Source organism: Dermacentor variabilis, chromosome 11, assembly GCF_050947875.1.
Source record: "Dermacentor variabilis isolate Ectoservices chromosome 11, ASM5094787v1, whole genome shotgun sequence".
In the NCBI taxonomy this organism is placed as follows: domain Eukaryota; kingdom Metazoa; phylum Arthropoda; class Arachnida; order Ixodida; family Ixodidae; genus Dermacentor; species Dermacentor variabilis.
This window is the reverse complement of record NC_134578.1, coordinates 20,630,137-20,647,191: the sequence shown is the minus strand read 5'-3', so window position 1 is coordinate 20,647,191 and position 17,055 is coordinate 20,630,137. Positions and strand designations below refer to the sequence as shown.

Sequence of the window (17,055 nt, the reverse complement as noted above, 5' to 3'; positions counted from 1 at the left end):
GTGCTAACTATTTTTTAGGAGAACCCAAAGCACGCATTATTGATAAACTCCGGTAGTAATCGTCCCGGAAGTGGTTAGAGCACAACACTTGTTCTTGAGCGCTTGAAGTTGTTTCGCTTCACAGCAGCCTCCCACTTAGCTGAAAGCTCTTGTCTTGCAGGAACTAATGGAACATCGGAACATCGTCGCGGCCGCTGGTGTTCGTGCAAGCGTAGGCTGCACAGAACGCCGGCATGATCTGCCTGCAAGTTCAATTGATGCTGCGCACGTCAACTACCACTCCTATATACACACAAATACAGGAATGTAGGGTCGAGCGAAGCAGATCAGGACGGCACGCACGCAGAAATAAGACCGGTCAGGCACGGTCGCGGAGACTGCGAAGGAGCGGAACACCAGTGTTGACGTCACTAAGCCGCGGTTTCCGGTCTCCGCTCGCATCGCCAGCGTCAGCAGCAGCGCGCGGCGCTCGACGGGGGGCGGAGCTACAGCGCAATTTTAACGGACGATTGCGTCGCTCCTAAGTGAAAAATCCCCCCAAAATTTTACCTTCATGGTTTATAAGGCTCCCGCATCCGTATATGAGCGTCTTATCGAATTCGACAGACTCTTCAGCTTCCCTTCAAGTCGCCCCCGACAAGATGTGTCGGGGCACATTTGCGCGATATTCTTAAACGCCGTCACGTGACTGGAAGTGCAGTGAAATTTCTGTCACGTCGGCATGGAGCCCACTGAAATTGTTTGCTGACGTTACAGTTTTGCTCATGCTCATTTTATCAAGTGGAGCGATGGCATTGGTCTGTGTCACGTGACTTTTCCGAGCAGTTTCGAATCTGCTTTCTATGTTGTCCTTGTGTTGCGCAATACAATTTTTGCTCTACAAGCCGGTGACCTACGTATGTTGTAAGACGTGGTACCCAGAAAGCGTACGAATTTAAACTGCGACCTCAACAGCTGTTCACTTCACCTGCAAAGATTACATTGCCCCATGTATGCATGTACGACCAGTCGGCTTTCTTTTTTTTTCCCCCTTCGTTCAGGAGATTCATATTCCAGTAGAAAGCCGGCAAGATCTCTGCATATGATATGAACTTAATTTCCCGTGTCATGTCATTTTGACACGGTTTGATTTCCTTTCTACCCTGCTCCAAAGTGTTGCCACACCTTAGCAGGGAGCCAAATTATACACATTTCTCATTGCGGGGGTTGTACTACATGCCTGGCTTATCGACGCAGACATGGTGCCGCTTTAGCGTGACGGAGACGTACCAGCGTAGACTTTGCCAATTGATCCGTAGACGGAGCATCCGTGACGCTCGTGCAACAAACGTGTTGTAAGTGACGGAATCACCAGGGAAGTCATTGTTCGATTTCTTTCTGTCGGATCGCTGAGTCGGGTGAGAGAAGCATTTCCAGTGTCACAAGATGTTGCCGTCGGTGCTGCTGTTCTTTGGTACATCTTACGGTATTGCCATCAAGACTAATATGCGTATATCCACGGTTCTAAAACTCCCTGCTGCCGCAGTAGTACATGTAGCAGTAGGATTTGGGGCAGGTATGCTGTTGGGACCAACGTTACTAGATTACCTCTAATCTAGTAACGGTGGTTGGGACTTGGCAGCGTGACACTGATACATGTCGACGGGTGCTAAAACTAAAGTGATAAAAAAGTGCGTTCCATTTTGTCTTCAGTGCCTGCCTTGTACATAAGCGTTCAAGATATATGTCATCGGAGTTTCTTTTTTTTTTCTAGTGTCCTCCATCAGATTCTCTGTTTCTCTCTGTTGGCAACCACGCAGCTTGGTGCATGGCTCGCCTGAAGCGGACACGCGTCTTCTTGCTTTGTCATTATTGATCAGGTATGTGCAATCAACAGATACGAACATAAGCCACAGAAAAAGAATGCTGCTGGAAATGAATAAAAAGTATATATTACACGTCTCATTGTGGTTTTTTTCTTAGCTTATAGACACGGTGCATTCGCCAGGCGCCTCCACCGTCGGATTGAGTTCAGCGCCACCCGTTCCCGCCTGCTCGTCCGTTTAGGGATGGTGTGCCTTTTGTTCAAGCATGTGCAAGTCGACCAAGCGTGAAATTTTTGCAACATATATTGCACACCTGTAGGCCCTATAACTCCTGATGAACGCTAGTTTAGGTTTGATAGATTATACCTAATATGGCATAGTGTGCTCCCTCAAACACGTCCATTCTTGCTTGAATAGACAAATGTACTGCAGAACTAGACGCCTCTACGAACGCCGCGCTTGAGGGGCAAATTTTTTTCTTCTCAGATTGCATCGTGCTTGACGCAATGACAATGCCATCTGCACACGCGATGTAGGCATGATCGAGTAATGTCTTCTTTCCATCTACACAACGATACCAAATTGGTGCAAACATATAAGTGGCAACGCTATAACATATTTTCGTTACATCGGTTTTAGCAAGCGATCCCCTCTGACTGTTTTCTAATACCTGAAATTGCACAGCTGTGAACGCTCAAGAGATCACTCGCTGTCACAGTGCGCGGAAGCTAACAAACTACTTTTGCATGCGAACAGGGCTGACAGATTTGTTGCACATTTTAGCATTACAGTGAAGATTCATCTAGTAGATTAGAAAAAAATATCGCACGACACGCAAACTTACTTCGCATGGCAATAGGTGGTGTCCAAATCCACACCCAAGCGACGGCTCCCTCTGAGTAATGGAAAATAATATCGAAAGCTGTGCTTTTGCAGACAGCACATGCCGGAAGTGATTGCAGAGCCGTAAATGTGTCCGGGCCGCCATGTTTTGGACACCACTTATTCCAAAACCCTATTACTTCTACAAACGTGGACCTATTCCACCATTTTTAGCAAAATAATAATGCTAAGCAGACAAATGAAGTGCACAACTATGTCGACATCCAAAACAGTAGATAATGTTTTGAGCTCATGTAACATGTAGAAACTGTCACAAAGTTATTGCTTAAACATCTTCTAACGCTGTGTACAATATTCCTAGTGCAGACTGCAGTTACGTCTACAATGGCAAGACAGGCAATTTTGAAAGACACATCAAGGAACATTGTCATGATGTCCAATGCTCTTGCCAAGCATTTCGTAACAGAAGGACATGCTATTGACTGGGCTAGGGTGCATATGCTAGCCACTGAAAGTAATCTCACATTTGCATCTCGAGTCATTACTAATCTAAACTACTGATACCACGCTGAACTGCAATGACGGCAGTCTTCCTTTCGTTTATGCCCGCTGTCTGCGCCATCTATTCACATACATGATCATCTCCCCCTTTCATTTACGCTCATTGAGAACAAGGCCCCCGTATAGGAGCCGAAACATGTTTTTTTTTTCTTTTAATGTTGTTGGTCTGCGTCCATTTTACCCTTGACTACGAGCAAACCAGACCAGATAAGTTTTCGTCAAACTCTTGATTTCATCTTCTAATCAAGCACGAGCACTTCACAGGTGCTCCGCAAAGCTTTTCACAAAGTATTGCTTTCCCATGGGTTACATATGCGCGGATAGCAGTCTCGGCACATCGCATTTGATAAGTGCGCATTGCACTGAAATGGTGTGCTTAATGGGCTACTTTCTTATTTTAAATTTTGTTTTCCCGTTCAAACATGAAATCCCCGTGGCATCATCAGCTTGTTGTCACACACAGGTAGCGAAGCAATTAGTGCAATAGGGACAATTAGTACCTTTCGTAGAGTTACAACACATTCTTTTCATCTTTTCTATAGGGTGAAGCAAATCTGGTCGGGTGGTATCCCGAATGATCTTTATTCATTTGCCTTCATATTCCCCAAAAAATGCTTAGTGATAGTTGTGTTCTGTGTTGGCAGCGAGCTCTTGCAATCGTTGCTACATGAATTAAAACAAAACAAGTAAAGAATGCTCTTGCGGCATCGGTCACTCAGAGATGGCAAAATGTGGCCTGTCAAAAACACAAAAGTGTTTGGCGCTATAGCGCGCGTTGTATTAATGCCCTGTAATTGAAAAGAAAGTGACCTCCTATGCAGCAGGACACCTGCCAGCTGGCGATGGTTGGTGGGCCCGAGCAATGCCTTTTACTAGATGCCTGCCGCATTGCTCATTTTTTCATTGGAGCGGAGGTCGATTACGAGGCTGGCCCGTGCTCAACCAATGGCTTGACGAGAGACTGTGGGTCCTGCCTCCGGGATCGCAACAGGCGCCGCTATAATCTAGGAGACGGGGGAATGTGATTCAAGTTTGGGTGTGCTTCTATACAAAAATCCCTCTGGTGACCAGCTCCTAGATGCCAAGGGACCCTACTGCATTGGCTAACCGTATTAAAGGCACGTGCCCGGTGCGTAACAGGGGAAGAAAAGTAAAAAGTTTCGGAGGAACACCAATATGAACAACACCAAATCACTTAATACAGGTGATGTGGCTTTGCAAAATTCCTTTTATTGTTATTCTAATTATACGAACGCTCGAAGCACATTCTGTCGGTGTTGTCATGCTGTCTCACTGTCGACGGGGCGTGTTCCACTCATGTTAGAACGTCTCCAGAAGTGTGAAGTGTGTTTTCCCGCGCAAGTGACGAATTGAAGTGGAGGCGCCTTCAACGCTTCCAGGACCGCATTCACCCTGCTGCTGCTGCCACGAGCATTGTGCACACGCATGCTATAACGTTTATGCATGGTCTGAGTGGAACCGAGAGTAAATGTTTTTTCAATATTTCACTGGGTGCAGACCAACGCCGGTGGTTTTCCCGACCATCTCGTGCACCATTAAGGTGCGATGCCTGCCACGGCACCAGGCGGTGCTCCTCACCAAGCCAACGTTGCGACATGCTCGTCAGGGAGCGTTTGCTTGCCAAGGCTGGCTGCGTGACGTAGTGCTCTCTCCCAACTTTTTCCTTCCTCCATACTGCCAGGGCACCGTCCCCTCTGCCCAGCAGCAGATGACTTGTTTGCTGCCTCGTACGTGCCATGCCATGCCCGCTTATCATTAGAACACCGTCCGACGAGTCCGTACGTAACATTATAAACTTGATATTGCTGTCAATGCTTCGCCCTTCGGGTGGAACTCCGAAAATTTTTTCCGGGTATGTGAAAAAAAAAGGGGGCCGACTTGGTTGAGAAAAAACGGCTGAAGATTTACTTTTTCAACTTCATGACCAAAATGAATCAGTGCTCAAGTGCGACGTCACGAATTTGAAAACCTTGGTTCGAAGTTGGTGTTCATCCCTGTCTCATGCGGTCCTGATGATACTGCTTCACACTATACAGCAGAATACTTAGGTATTACAATACAAGTATTACTCTGCTCATATTGCAGTGAACTGGCCTTTTGCCTGCGCCACCAACAGAATTGTGACATCATATATTAGATCTGTAATGTATGTTTAGGTCAGACCACGCTTGTATGCCTTGTCCTTCAAGTACGTAATGCCTTCATTATCATTTTGATCATGAATAAAAACAGTGTGCTGTGGAAGCTATGCACAAGTGCCGTCATACAGACTTACAAACATATCACTCTTGTTGTGACGTGTTATCTATGTAACTGGGGGGGTATTCTGTGAGAGTCCACCATGTGGACTGTCCATTTTGGCCGCTGCTGATTGGATGCAGCTGTACAAGAGAGGAGGAGATGAGCGGCCCTAGCCAATCCGCAGCGGCCGAAATGGACAGTCCACTCGGTGGACTCTTACAGAATACCACCCCTGCTTTGCAAGTTGAATCCAGATTTTATGAAGTTGACGGGGAACAGAAAAACTTCCATAAAATCTGGAATTTCGTAAAATAAGTTATGCGAGAGCACCTAGTCAAACCTGGACTAATTTATTTCTAGCTGGAAACGTCAGTTATCTTGCTTTGCCCATGATTTGTCTGCAAGGGCATTATGCAGCTCTTGTAGTGATGCCAAGAGGGACAAAAATAAAGTTCACGCAATTAAGTGGGGGAAGGGACCGGCAGGCAGGTGTTATTGCACATCATTTTATGCCAGGTATCTTGGTACACATAAATTCCGGGGCAATGTGGGGCCATCTGTTTGGTGTCTACACCCGGTGAGATAGTGCCAAGCCACCTAGATGTTCCTGTAGGAACTAGAAGTAGACTGTTTGACCTGCTACTTGGGGTTGGCTAAACATGACCTAACTTATTAGTTGTGCAACATCCCGAAACCAACAGCCTAAAGCAATTGCCATGCATGCGTAACAATGGGAAAAAAATTTGTATGCATAGCTCTCCCCAAGACACGTTTAGTTGTTCTTTTCGCCTCTTGGAAAAAGCATCACAATATTGTGAGCAAAAAATACGATCTCAAGTATTTTATGTGAACAGACCAGCAAACAGTCTAGAACGTGTGTCATCTGCTCGAGCTCCGTCTTCATCATTTTTGTGTTGATATGTATTTTCTGCAATTTGCCACCAGAGGAAATAAATGAACACAGAGACGCCTTCTTTGTATTGATAGTTTAATAGGCAATACAAAAAGCAATGCACTGATGGGTTCTCAAGGTACTAGACCCCAGGAACATAAGAATATGAAGAAAACCTCTTCAACCCATTCATCCACGGCAACTTACAAATCAGTAGAAAAACGCTTGAAGCTAGAAGCATCTCAGCCACTTCATCCCAGGGGAATACACACGACACAATCACACAAGAGTCAGCTGTACAGCAGAAGGAATCGTGCCTCAGTTCAAGACTAGGAGAACAAGAGCCCGGTTCCTGCTGACCACTGTTACAGACACTGTTAACACCACCGCAAATAGGAATCAAGTCCATTCCACAGGAGCTCAACAAGGTAGCATACACACACACTTACACAATTAAGAACCAAAGCCGGAAATGAGGGTAGAACTATGTACAATGTGTCCCGTATCACATGCTTGAAGAATTGTTCTAAGCTTTACTGGACGTCTTCCAAAACGAAAGTGGCCGATGACCTTTTTTTTATTTCTTTTTGTACAGTATGTACAACTGGTACCTGTTGGAAAGGGGCATCAGTCAAATGTTCTACTGTGTATTTAAAAGGGTGACTAGCGAGTTCTTGCTGCTGACCTACAAGCACCGATAACCTGCGGTTACTGCTCTTCTTGAGGCAATAGAGTAAAAAATTTAAAAATAAATAAGAAAAGCTCGAGCAAGCGTTGTGAATTGTATGTTTGTGCACTTGATGCTCTTTACATACACTACATAATACTAATAAAAATTAACAAAATTAACGAGATGCCTCAGCAAACAGGTCAGCAGAACATTGGCATTATGGTGAGTTCCAGTATATGACAGTATTTAGTGTTAAGTATGAAGTTTCACGCTAGTTAAAAAAAGAGAGAAACATAAATAAACATGAATGGTATCTTGTGCACTTGGGAGCCCCTCCCCATTACTGCCCAATACTGATGACAATTACCACAATTAACCAACCGCATGAGCATACAAGGTGTTGGCAAGACCTTGGCTTTCTAACAATGACTTCCAGTGGGTGAAATGAAGCGGTGTTATGCACAGAGCTTCGCACCAACAAAGCAAAAACGAATAAAAGTTATACTTTGCGTGAACTGGTACCTTGTGCAAATGATGTGTCTCAAATTCACCGTATTTTTACCAATTACAATTACCACTAATCGGCTGCAACATTGAATGGAAGGTCGGCCAAACAATGGTATCCTTTCGACAAATTCCAACAAGTGAACAGTAGCACCGCCAAGCATACAGTTTTCACTCAACAAAACAGAGAAAACAGCAACTTAAAAAAGATTGCACAAGCTGCTTGCTTTTGCATCTTTGTCCCATGTACATCCACAGCACGAAAATAATTGGTCACCATAATTAACCAGCCGCGTCAGGAAACAGGATGCGAGCAGAACACTGGCATTGTTGCAGTAAATTTCGCTGGGTGAACACTAGTAGCACAGTTTTGTGTTAAAAATAATCCAGCTTTATCTCTAGTGTCTGCATGCATCACCAGTATTGTTCAGGCGAATATTCACATTCCAGGTGGCATGGATAATCATGGGCAGTACATGGATTTACATAAACTTCCTCCCTCCAGGTTCAAGTGTACCTACGACTTCCTAAAATCTTGAAGCTCACAGAGACTACAGAACCTACCATTTCTCTTTCGCTGCATTCACATCGTAGAAGAGAAAAATACTTCTTTAGATCATTAAATGTTATATACCTGTGGTTAGCGCTGCTGTCTGAAGGTTGTCTACATTTAGGGACGCGCATGCTTGAGGGTTGCGCTCCAATCACATAATGAAAATTACATAAAATCATTTTTGTGGCGTGCATGCAAAACAGCAGAAGCTAACACAAAAATAATGAAGCTACAGCGTGGCTTCAAAACAGAGCCAAGTGAAATTGTACTAAGATCTACTTACTAAAAATTTTAACTGCAGCGAAGCAACCAAAGCACAAATGATTGTATTTCCTAATGAACAATTTCATTTGAAGTGGTCTTTTTTTTTTTTTTTTTTGCTCTTCGTTAATAGCTTGGATGGAGCCACGTCGCCATTATAGCAGGGCATTGGTCATTCGGCATGACAGATGAAAAGAATGGAAAAAGAAACTTGTCAATATAAAATATTCACGCAGGGTTCTGCCTAGTAATGTTGTTGTGAAAAACTATGCTGTTCCTAAGTGCTCTTTTAAGAGCTTCTGTTGGTACTGGCCGCGACATTGAACTGGAGGCGGTGGCACCATTACCGCACTAGTGCGGATAGGCAGTCGGCCACGCGCATTGGAATGTACACAGTGGCATTTTGCTGCTGGCAATTTCAGCTGATCGTATGCCAACAAAGCGCACTGACTGCAGTGAAATGGTAATATGTTGCTCTACAGTTCAACATCCTTGCTCGAAATGCACGGAACGTTCCTATATTGCGTGATTAAAGCGCAAACTGTCATTCATACAGGAGAGCGGCATTCAGCCACATAGTCTGTTTCGGCGCTCCCTTGGTGTTCTTTGTGCGTGGTCTGCTTGCGCTCTGCCTGTTCTTCTGTTGGTACTGTTGTTGCGCAACTGAGCCAATGGAGTAATTTCTGGTAATATTGAACAGGTTTAACAAAAAGCCTTTTAATATGTTAACTGGTAATGTGCACTCTACTTCACAGCTTGTACGCATCACTTTTGTGCTTTCCGTGAAGTCCAGGACAGTTAATAAGCACCGTAAACAAGCCATGTCACTGTGAGTCACAGTATGCTTTATGAATGCCATGTTGATCCACACGTTATCTTTATCGCAGTAACAATAAATACATTGCATTTATGAACAAGAAAGAGAAATAAAAAGGACAAGAAGAATTACAGCGCATGACGGTGATGCGAAAGCTTCGATTAAGAGCCAAGATACGAGGGGAGATCAAAAAGTGTTGCAACTTGGCTGTAACCAAATATCTGACAGTGATCTCTCTCTACCTTTTGTTTAGGTCATCTCTGCAGCTTAGCAAGGTCTGAATATCAAGCCTTCCAGTTTGTTACTTGGTCTGCATCAGTCAGTCAAACATTGCGTTCTCCCACGATTTCAAGCTCGAGTACCGGAGCGCTATCAAATTTTTGCGCAAGGAAGGAAGTTCTGCCAAAGAAATCCACAGCAGGATGGTGAATGCGTATGGCAGCGAATGTCCTTCACATGCTGCAGTGACTTGGTGGTTCAGCGAGTTTAAACATGGCTGCGCGCACGCAGAAGACGACCCAAGGACAAGGCGGGCACCCACTTCAACCAATTTGGACCATTCAGCCTCAGCAGAGAGCCTCATCATGAATAATCGCCGAATCAAGGTGTCCGAAGTTGCGGGAGAATTGAAAATTTCTTATGGCAGGGCTTTCACTATCATCCACGATGTTTTGGGTATGTCGAAGGTCCCGGCACGGTGGGTGCCACGGAACCTCTCAGCACAAGATGGACACCGCCGCTTGCATTCATCAAGGGAACTTCTGCACCTCTATTCAAGCGGTCCAGAAAATTTTTTCTCCAGACTTGTGACTGGAAATCAGATGTGGCTGCATCAGTGGGACCCAGAAACAAACAGCAGTCTGTGCAGTGGAGGCATTTGGGGTCCCCTCCCCCGAAAAAATTCGAAGGCCCAACGCTCAGGGAGGAAAGTGATGGTGACACTTTTTTGGGACGTGAAGGGGATCCTGCTCATTGAGTATCTTGAAATCAGTAGGACAGTCACAGGCGAATATTATTTTAACATTCTTTGAAAATAATGCAAAGCCATTGTGGAAAAATGCCAAGGATTAGTGACAACAGGTGTCCACCTCCTGCATGGCAATGCCCCGGTTCACAGGACTCATGTTGCCCAGGCTGCCATTCGAGAGTGTGGTTTCGAACAGCTGGACCACCCACCGTACAGTCCCGACCTGGCCCCGAGTGACTTTTATTTCCGAATTTGAAGAAACAACTCAAGGGAATGAAGTTTGATGACTTGAACTCGCTTCAAGCTGCCGCCACAGGAGTGGCTTGGCAACCAGGAAGAAAGTTTTTTTATTTTTGCAAGGTATCAAAAGCCTTCCAGGAAAATGGGAGAAGTGCATTAATTCAAGGGGAGATTATGTTGAAAATTAAATTTTTTTCCAGGGTCTGGCACTTTTCCTGATATGCAAGTTGCAAAACTTTTAGATCATTCCTCGTATTATGTTGTTTCCTTTTTGAATTTCAGGGAAAACACAGGGAAGGCGGGAGATGGAAATTCAAGACGATGAGCTAAACGAGAACAAGGTAAAAGCGAGAGCCTTTATTGAAGTAAATAATGGCTGCTACCTTCAGTTAAGCTTGCACAGCCACCGACAATAAGTGCTAAGATGTTCTGTCTAGCGACTGCCATGTCGCGCCTGATTCTCGATCATGTGATACTCACTTTTCGTTTCCCTTTTCTAACAGAGAATTACAATGCTAGACCGCCATAATTCAGTTAAGAGGCAAAATTATTTTGTTGTAGTGGGATCAGAACCACATATATAAAGATACCTAAGCACACATAAAGCTGGTCATGTAACTAAGCAAGCGTCATGCAATTACATGCCTAAGATATACAAGTTCCTAGGTTATTTTTTTCAACATACTACATGCCACTTCATGTTTCATGCCGTTAAAAAGGTTATGGAATCATCGTTAATATCGCGACAAGAGTCACTAAAGCGCTTCACTCACTTCACCCTGCAACGACTATTTCTATAGAACGCAAAATGCATTTTTGATACGCTTGAAACAAAAACCGGCAACGAAATTGAAATCATTGAGGAGAATGAAGGGTGCAATGCTTACATATCGCGCTCTTGACATGCGTAGTCATTCGTATTATTACGATGTGAAAGATTACAGTGCAAGGCCATCAAAAAGTATATCATCATAAAGGCATACCAGCATTTGCACTGTACAGGCTGGGCTGAGGTAATACCAATTATTCGTGGTGCTCTTCGGACATTCCTGGTCCTTGCACCATTAAATGCCGCATATCATTATCATCATAATAACAGCACAGAAGCTGCCAGCCACTTTGCTACCTCACTTAGAAGAGAGATATTCATCTATATGTCCCCTGATATTTTCTATGCCATCAATGTAAGCTTTGTTTCAACATTACTATGTTCTTAAACAGTTTGACAGAAACAGCTGAATGTGTTCTTTCATGCTGAATATAAATTTCACTGAATAAGTCGGCCCAAATGTTGCTGCTGCCTCTACAGTTGGTTAATTGCACCCCACTAATTCTTTTAACATCTTAGAATGAGGACGAAACATTGAAGAAGCTTTGCAAACTCTAACACCTAAATATAACTAAGGGCTGTGCCATTCGATTCAACAAATTCATTCAACAAGTGTACCATTTTTGCCTTTCAACAGAACCTGTCTAACTCATTGAAGTCTTTACAGAAAGAGAAACATGCATGTGAATGCTAATATAAAGCAGTGCAGCTAACCTGTTCAGCATCAATCCATAATCTCTTGAGCTTCCACAACCAAACATCCTTTTAGAACACCATCGTCACCAACAAAAGAAAGCTTTTGATGCAGCTGGACATAATCCTGCAGCTAGATCACTGAAATCTAGAAAGTGAAAAGCCATTCGATACATCGATGTCCAGAAATGAGACGCAAGGAGCACCAGGCATGCGCACAGTATATATACTATCTATCTGTGCCTGCATGGAAAGCAGGTACATATTGCGAATTGGAGATATTCAAAGTTCCTTGAGCAAGCCTGCCTGCAGAATAACTCACTTCGATGACTTCTTTTCGTAACTCTGTTGGTGCAATTTGCCAACAGTGCCAGATGTGCACTGTATTGCATGAATTCCTAGTGTAGCGTGCTGTGGAAGGACATGTCCAGCTCTGATTTACCTAATGTTTAACAAATATATTGGTATGTACTGAATCTAGAAGTTAAACCTAAATCTAAGAGATGCACTTGCTGAATAATGCTTACACTAAAAGAGGGTTTTATTAAGTCTGAACGGAATATCAGTGTTACCTACTGACTATATAATATCTCAAAATATATTGCAATAACTGTTTGAGTGCAGCGAGTTGCTGAAGAATATGGCAGCTTAGATTTATCTTACATTTAACAATTTACTTATACACACTGAACCTAAACCTACAGGATGTGCATACTTGATAATGTTTGCACTCAATCAGGTTTGAATTATAAGCCTAAAAAGACTACGAACCAGGACACCTCTAAACAGATCAAATCAACAGTATTTTTCAAGTCAAGGCATGCACGGAACTGCCATGCTTATGGCATTGAAGGCAGGTTTGCTCATGAAATTTTGCAACATTGCCTGTAATAGCCCAAGTATCACTGCAGAGGGCGCACAATGCGCCACACCGAAAATATCAACGCAAGTTGTGTAACGAAGTCAAACCTTCACCGCCCATTTCCCATTGTAGCCAACAGACGAGCCAACTAAGACATTGTCACTGTAACTGGAAGGAATACGGTTCAAGTACTAATGCAGATCAGTATGTCAACAAGCCTCACAGGGTGTGGCTTCGTATAAAACAGGGTGTTCTTCTTTTCTTACAGTGATAGCAAGAGAAGAACACAAACAAGCAGGCAGCACATGCGGACATTCACACCAAGCCACAAGGACGTGGATGACAAGGAACCATCAGCACCAGGACGAATGCACACTTTAAGTAGTTAGAACCAACGACAACGGCTGAAACTATCTCCCGTTGAAACAAGCGCAAACAATGTGAACAAGCGCACTTTCAATTCATGCATTTTGGGCTGACAGTTTTTGGTGAGAAAGAAATGAACCTAAGAAAGCGACGGACTATCAACAGCAAGTTCACAAAGCACAACAGAAGTACCGCAACAGTAGAACTTTGAATAACAATGTGATTTTTACACAAGACAAAAAAAAATATAATGGGTAACACTGTTATTTGTGACGAAGTACATAGTTGTAACGCTGTTGGTCATCACAGACAATACAGTACAACGTAGAGACACAGGCATGCACGCACATGCACACATGTGCACACACACAAAGATAACATGGACGCCGCAGAGTGAACTTTGCAGTTGTGGCTGGAAATGGCTTCCCTCCCCATCAATTCAGGTTCAAGGCTCACATGACTTGCATTACCTTGTCTTTCTACTCACTAAAAAACTAGAGGCATAACTCGACCCATCACACAAAAAGAGAGATGCGGTTCCCAGGTACGATGACAAATTGTCGGGCCGCTATGGAGGAAATGCTACAGCAGGTTCTCAACAAAGCACTCAAAAGGTCAGTCCATGAGGGTGCCACAAGAGGGGATTTTCTGGGTCCATGGGTCTTGCAACACTCGGCGCGTTTAGTGAAAGCGTACAAAGTATGTCTGACCTTTAACCACTGTGCACAAATGTGAATCAGGTTTTGGCTTATCCCACTGAATATATATATATATATATATACTCTTGTCAGAATGCACCATCAGCTGTAAAGTAAGCCTGCAGTGGCAGCTGAAGCGAAAGGTCCACACAGCTCGTCTCCACTGAAAAACAAAGTAAAAGAAGTGAACATACAAGTTAATCAAATCACCGTCCCACCTGAAGTGCATAAATTGACTATTGCGCTGACTTTGTTGACGGCAGTCTGGCAACTGTGGCATTCTGTAAGGGAGCGCTTCCTGTCGCAACCGCTTGGCCCATCGGTCGGAATGGTGGCCGAACTTTCGGCTATGCTGACTGAGAGTGGTCATGTTAGAAGCAAGTCTGGCTATGCTTCCCTGCTGAACTCTCAAGTGCAGTGGGGACAGCATGGCCGGACTCCTCCATGCAGCATCAATTGGGAGTGACGATCCGAGATGGTAACAGAATTGCGATCACCTTGCCTCGTTTACTGACTGAGCATGTGCACACCCAGGGAGCATACATTGACTCAGATTTAACACCGTCTTTGTTATGACAGTCCAGCAGCCAGTGCCATCTCCTAGAATGCCCTATTGCTTGCATCTAGCAGTGGCAGTAGAATCATGCGAGATCGCTGTGCCTGGCTTTGTTCACCAAAATAAGCAAAAGTATGCAAGATGCTTCAAGATGGCCTCCCTTCACAGGGCGTTGAAAACTCGCTCAGATGTTGACTTTTTCCGTTGATGGCACACCGGAGACCATTGCTGTCTCCCGGAGGGCACTTCCAGCCGTAGTGGCGATGCTTGTGGGAATGCCGACCGATGACGCTCCGGCAATGCTGACAAGACTGGTCAGGTTTGCTGCGAGACTGGGTATGTTTGCCGCTATGCTTCCCGAGTAAAGAGGGGGCACTGCCGCCGAAGCCGAGCTCCTTCGAGTGACCTCGACCACAAACGGTCCCGAGCATGCCGCTCCCAGGGGTGGTTGCTCCACGATGAATGGCTGGTGCTGCTGCCTCGACGGCGTGGTGCTCAGGATTGTCACGCCACTGCTGGGTGTCGTCCCGCCAGGCTTGTACACGAGCGAGGACGACACCGTGAGGTTGTTGAGTGAGGTCCTCGTGAAGCTGGTGCTGTTACGGCCGAGGCTGCTCAATGTGCTCCCGCGGCCGATGCTGCTCGAAGCCGATGTTCGGCCGACGCTGCGGCTCCCCTGGTCGAGTCCGGCACCGATGCCGCCGCTGTTCCCGCCACCGCCGCCGTTACTGCTCCCAGTTTCTGTCCCTGTGTAGCTCACCGAATGCGAGCCGCTTGAGTGGCTGCGGCGAGCTGCATTTGCATGAAACAAGAAAAAGCACAGAGAAGGTTCTTTTGCTTTCTTTTCTTTATTATTATTCTTTTTCTCCAAGGGAACCCAACCCTTGTTTAGTTGAACAGTTAGAGATAGTATTCTCTAGCGATCACTTCTGCACCAAAACACTGGCACACGTGGCTGACAGCGTCCCAGGCACTGTGTCAAGGCATTGTACCAAGCTCGCCATCTTTGCCAAGTGCGAGCAACACTGTAGGCTGCATTTTTTGTAACCTTGTGCAGGCTCTCACATGCATCTGGTGCAGACTTGTGCCTAAATTTCACAAAGGTGGTCACATCCCCTAAAGTGATCGCGTGAAAATACTGCCACTGTTCTCAACTGGTACTAACTCCTATGGCACAATTAAATGAAAAGTCACCACTGAAAGAGACAATTATTATCTGTGCCAAAAGTAGCACCCAAAAGTAGCTTCATGCCTATTTCTGGTGCTACATTGGGGTTGAAGGCAAGTTTCCTCTTTTGAAAAACTTGCAAGAACATTGGCCAAACAACGGATGGCCTTGGGTCATGCCACCATTTCAACAAGAGGACTTGTCTTTTTCACGGCAAAGACAAGATCTTTGGCAAAATAGTCGCCCCAGGCAGAAGTCTCCCTTGTTTGGACACAAATGAACACTTAAAAAAAGAAAGTCCCCGACATTCCTGACCCTTTTGGAGTTAGACCAGCAAAATTTAGTCATTAGAACATCACCCAGAATAAATATTCAGAGTGACACTGCTATGGGGAGTTACACAGCCATTTTAATACAGTGCACTAGTGAGGTTAGTATAAAATGTTAATCAAAGAACAGCCAGAATCCAGAGTTATTGCTTTGAAATGCATTTGTCAATCACAAAACAAAAAGTTGTCTTGCGCATACCTCACTCAGATAGATGACCCCTTACTTACACTTTTTTTTGTATCCAGGGTTCCAGAACTTTTGTTTCTCATGTTACATTTTAGGAGGTCACATACGAATTTGTATGGCTGAGGCAATGAAAGCCAAAGCCGTAGTGCTCCGACGTATGTAGCTTGCATGCTGGTAAAGCAACAACAATGCATCATTGCTTCTGCATTCGAGTGAGGGTGTGAGCCAGCAAACAGATCCCTAATACTTTCAAAGGGTGTGAGCCCTCACTCATACAGCGTTGCTGACATACAGCTGTGAAGGAAATTTTTTTTTTTGAGAACATACAATAATGCCCAGAATCCAACCAAATCATGACGTTTAACATCCTAAATGCAATACATGGGCTATAAGGGATGCAGTGTAGTGGGGGTCTCTAGATTAATTTCAACCTCATGGAGTTCTTTAACTTGCTCCTAAATCGAAGCATACCACATGGTTTTGCATTCTACCCCCATCGGTATGGGGGCTGCCATGCCCAAGAACAAAACCCATGACCTAGGCATATGCAAGGCAGAAAAACCCCACAGCCACTATGCTAACATGACAGGTCAAGAGCAACATCACATCAAACTTGGAAACAACACAACCCCCATTTCAACAGCAAGCAAACAAACAACTGCCCACAGTGACCCCTAGAAAGCAGCTTAAAGATTAGAGATTAAATTAGCTACACCTTTGCACTGGCCCAACACTGCTGGCCAGCTGTGAAAACGAAATCTGCTTGAAAATTAAGTTTAAGGATTCATGGCCTCATCTAAACAAACTCAGCATCACTGGCTTTCGTTCGTTAACAAACACTCCTGTTTACACTCGCGTCTCCTCGAACTCACCACTGCCATAATTATGTACACACATTGTCATTCACTAACACTCAATGTAATGCCCGTGAAAAGAGCGTGGAACAAGTAGGAGTTGGTGTACCCGTGGGTGAGTATGCCAATCTATGTTGC

General features: G+C 44.6%; 1 protein-coding gene across 1 annotated transcript in view; it reads right to left on the bottom strand.

Annotated features, from left to right (window-relative positions):
• Positions 1 to 9,179: 9,179 nt before the first annotated feature.
• Positions 9,180 to 17,055, bottom strand: part of pcx (pecanex) — a 93,742-nt gene continuing 85,866 nt past the window's right edge. Inside the window, exon 38 of the mRNA XM_075674331.1 lies at positions 9,180 to 15,171. Within this exon, the coding sequence (XP_075530446.1) occupies positions 14,564 to 15,171 (608 nt within the window). The 3' untranslated portion in view covers positions 9,180 to 14,563. The remainder of the gene's footprint in view (positions 15,172 to 17,055) is intronic.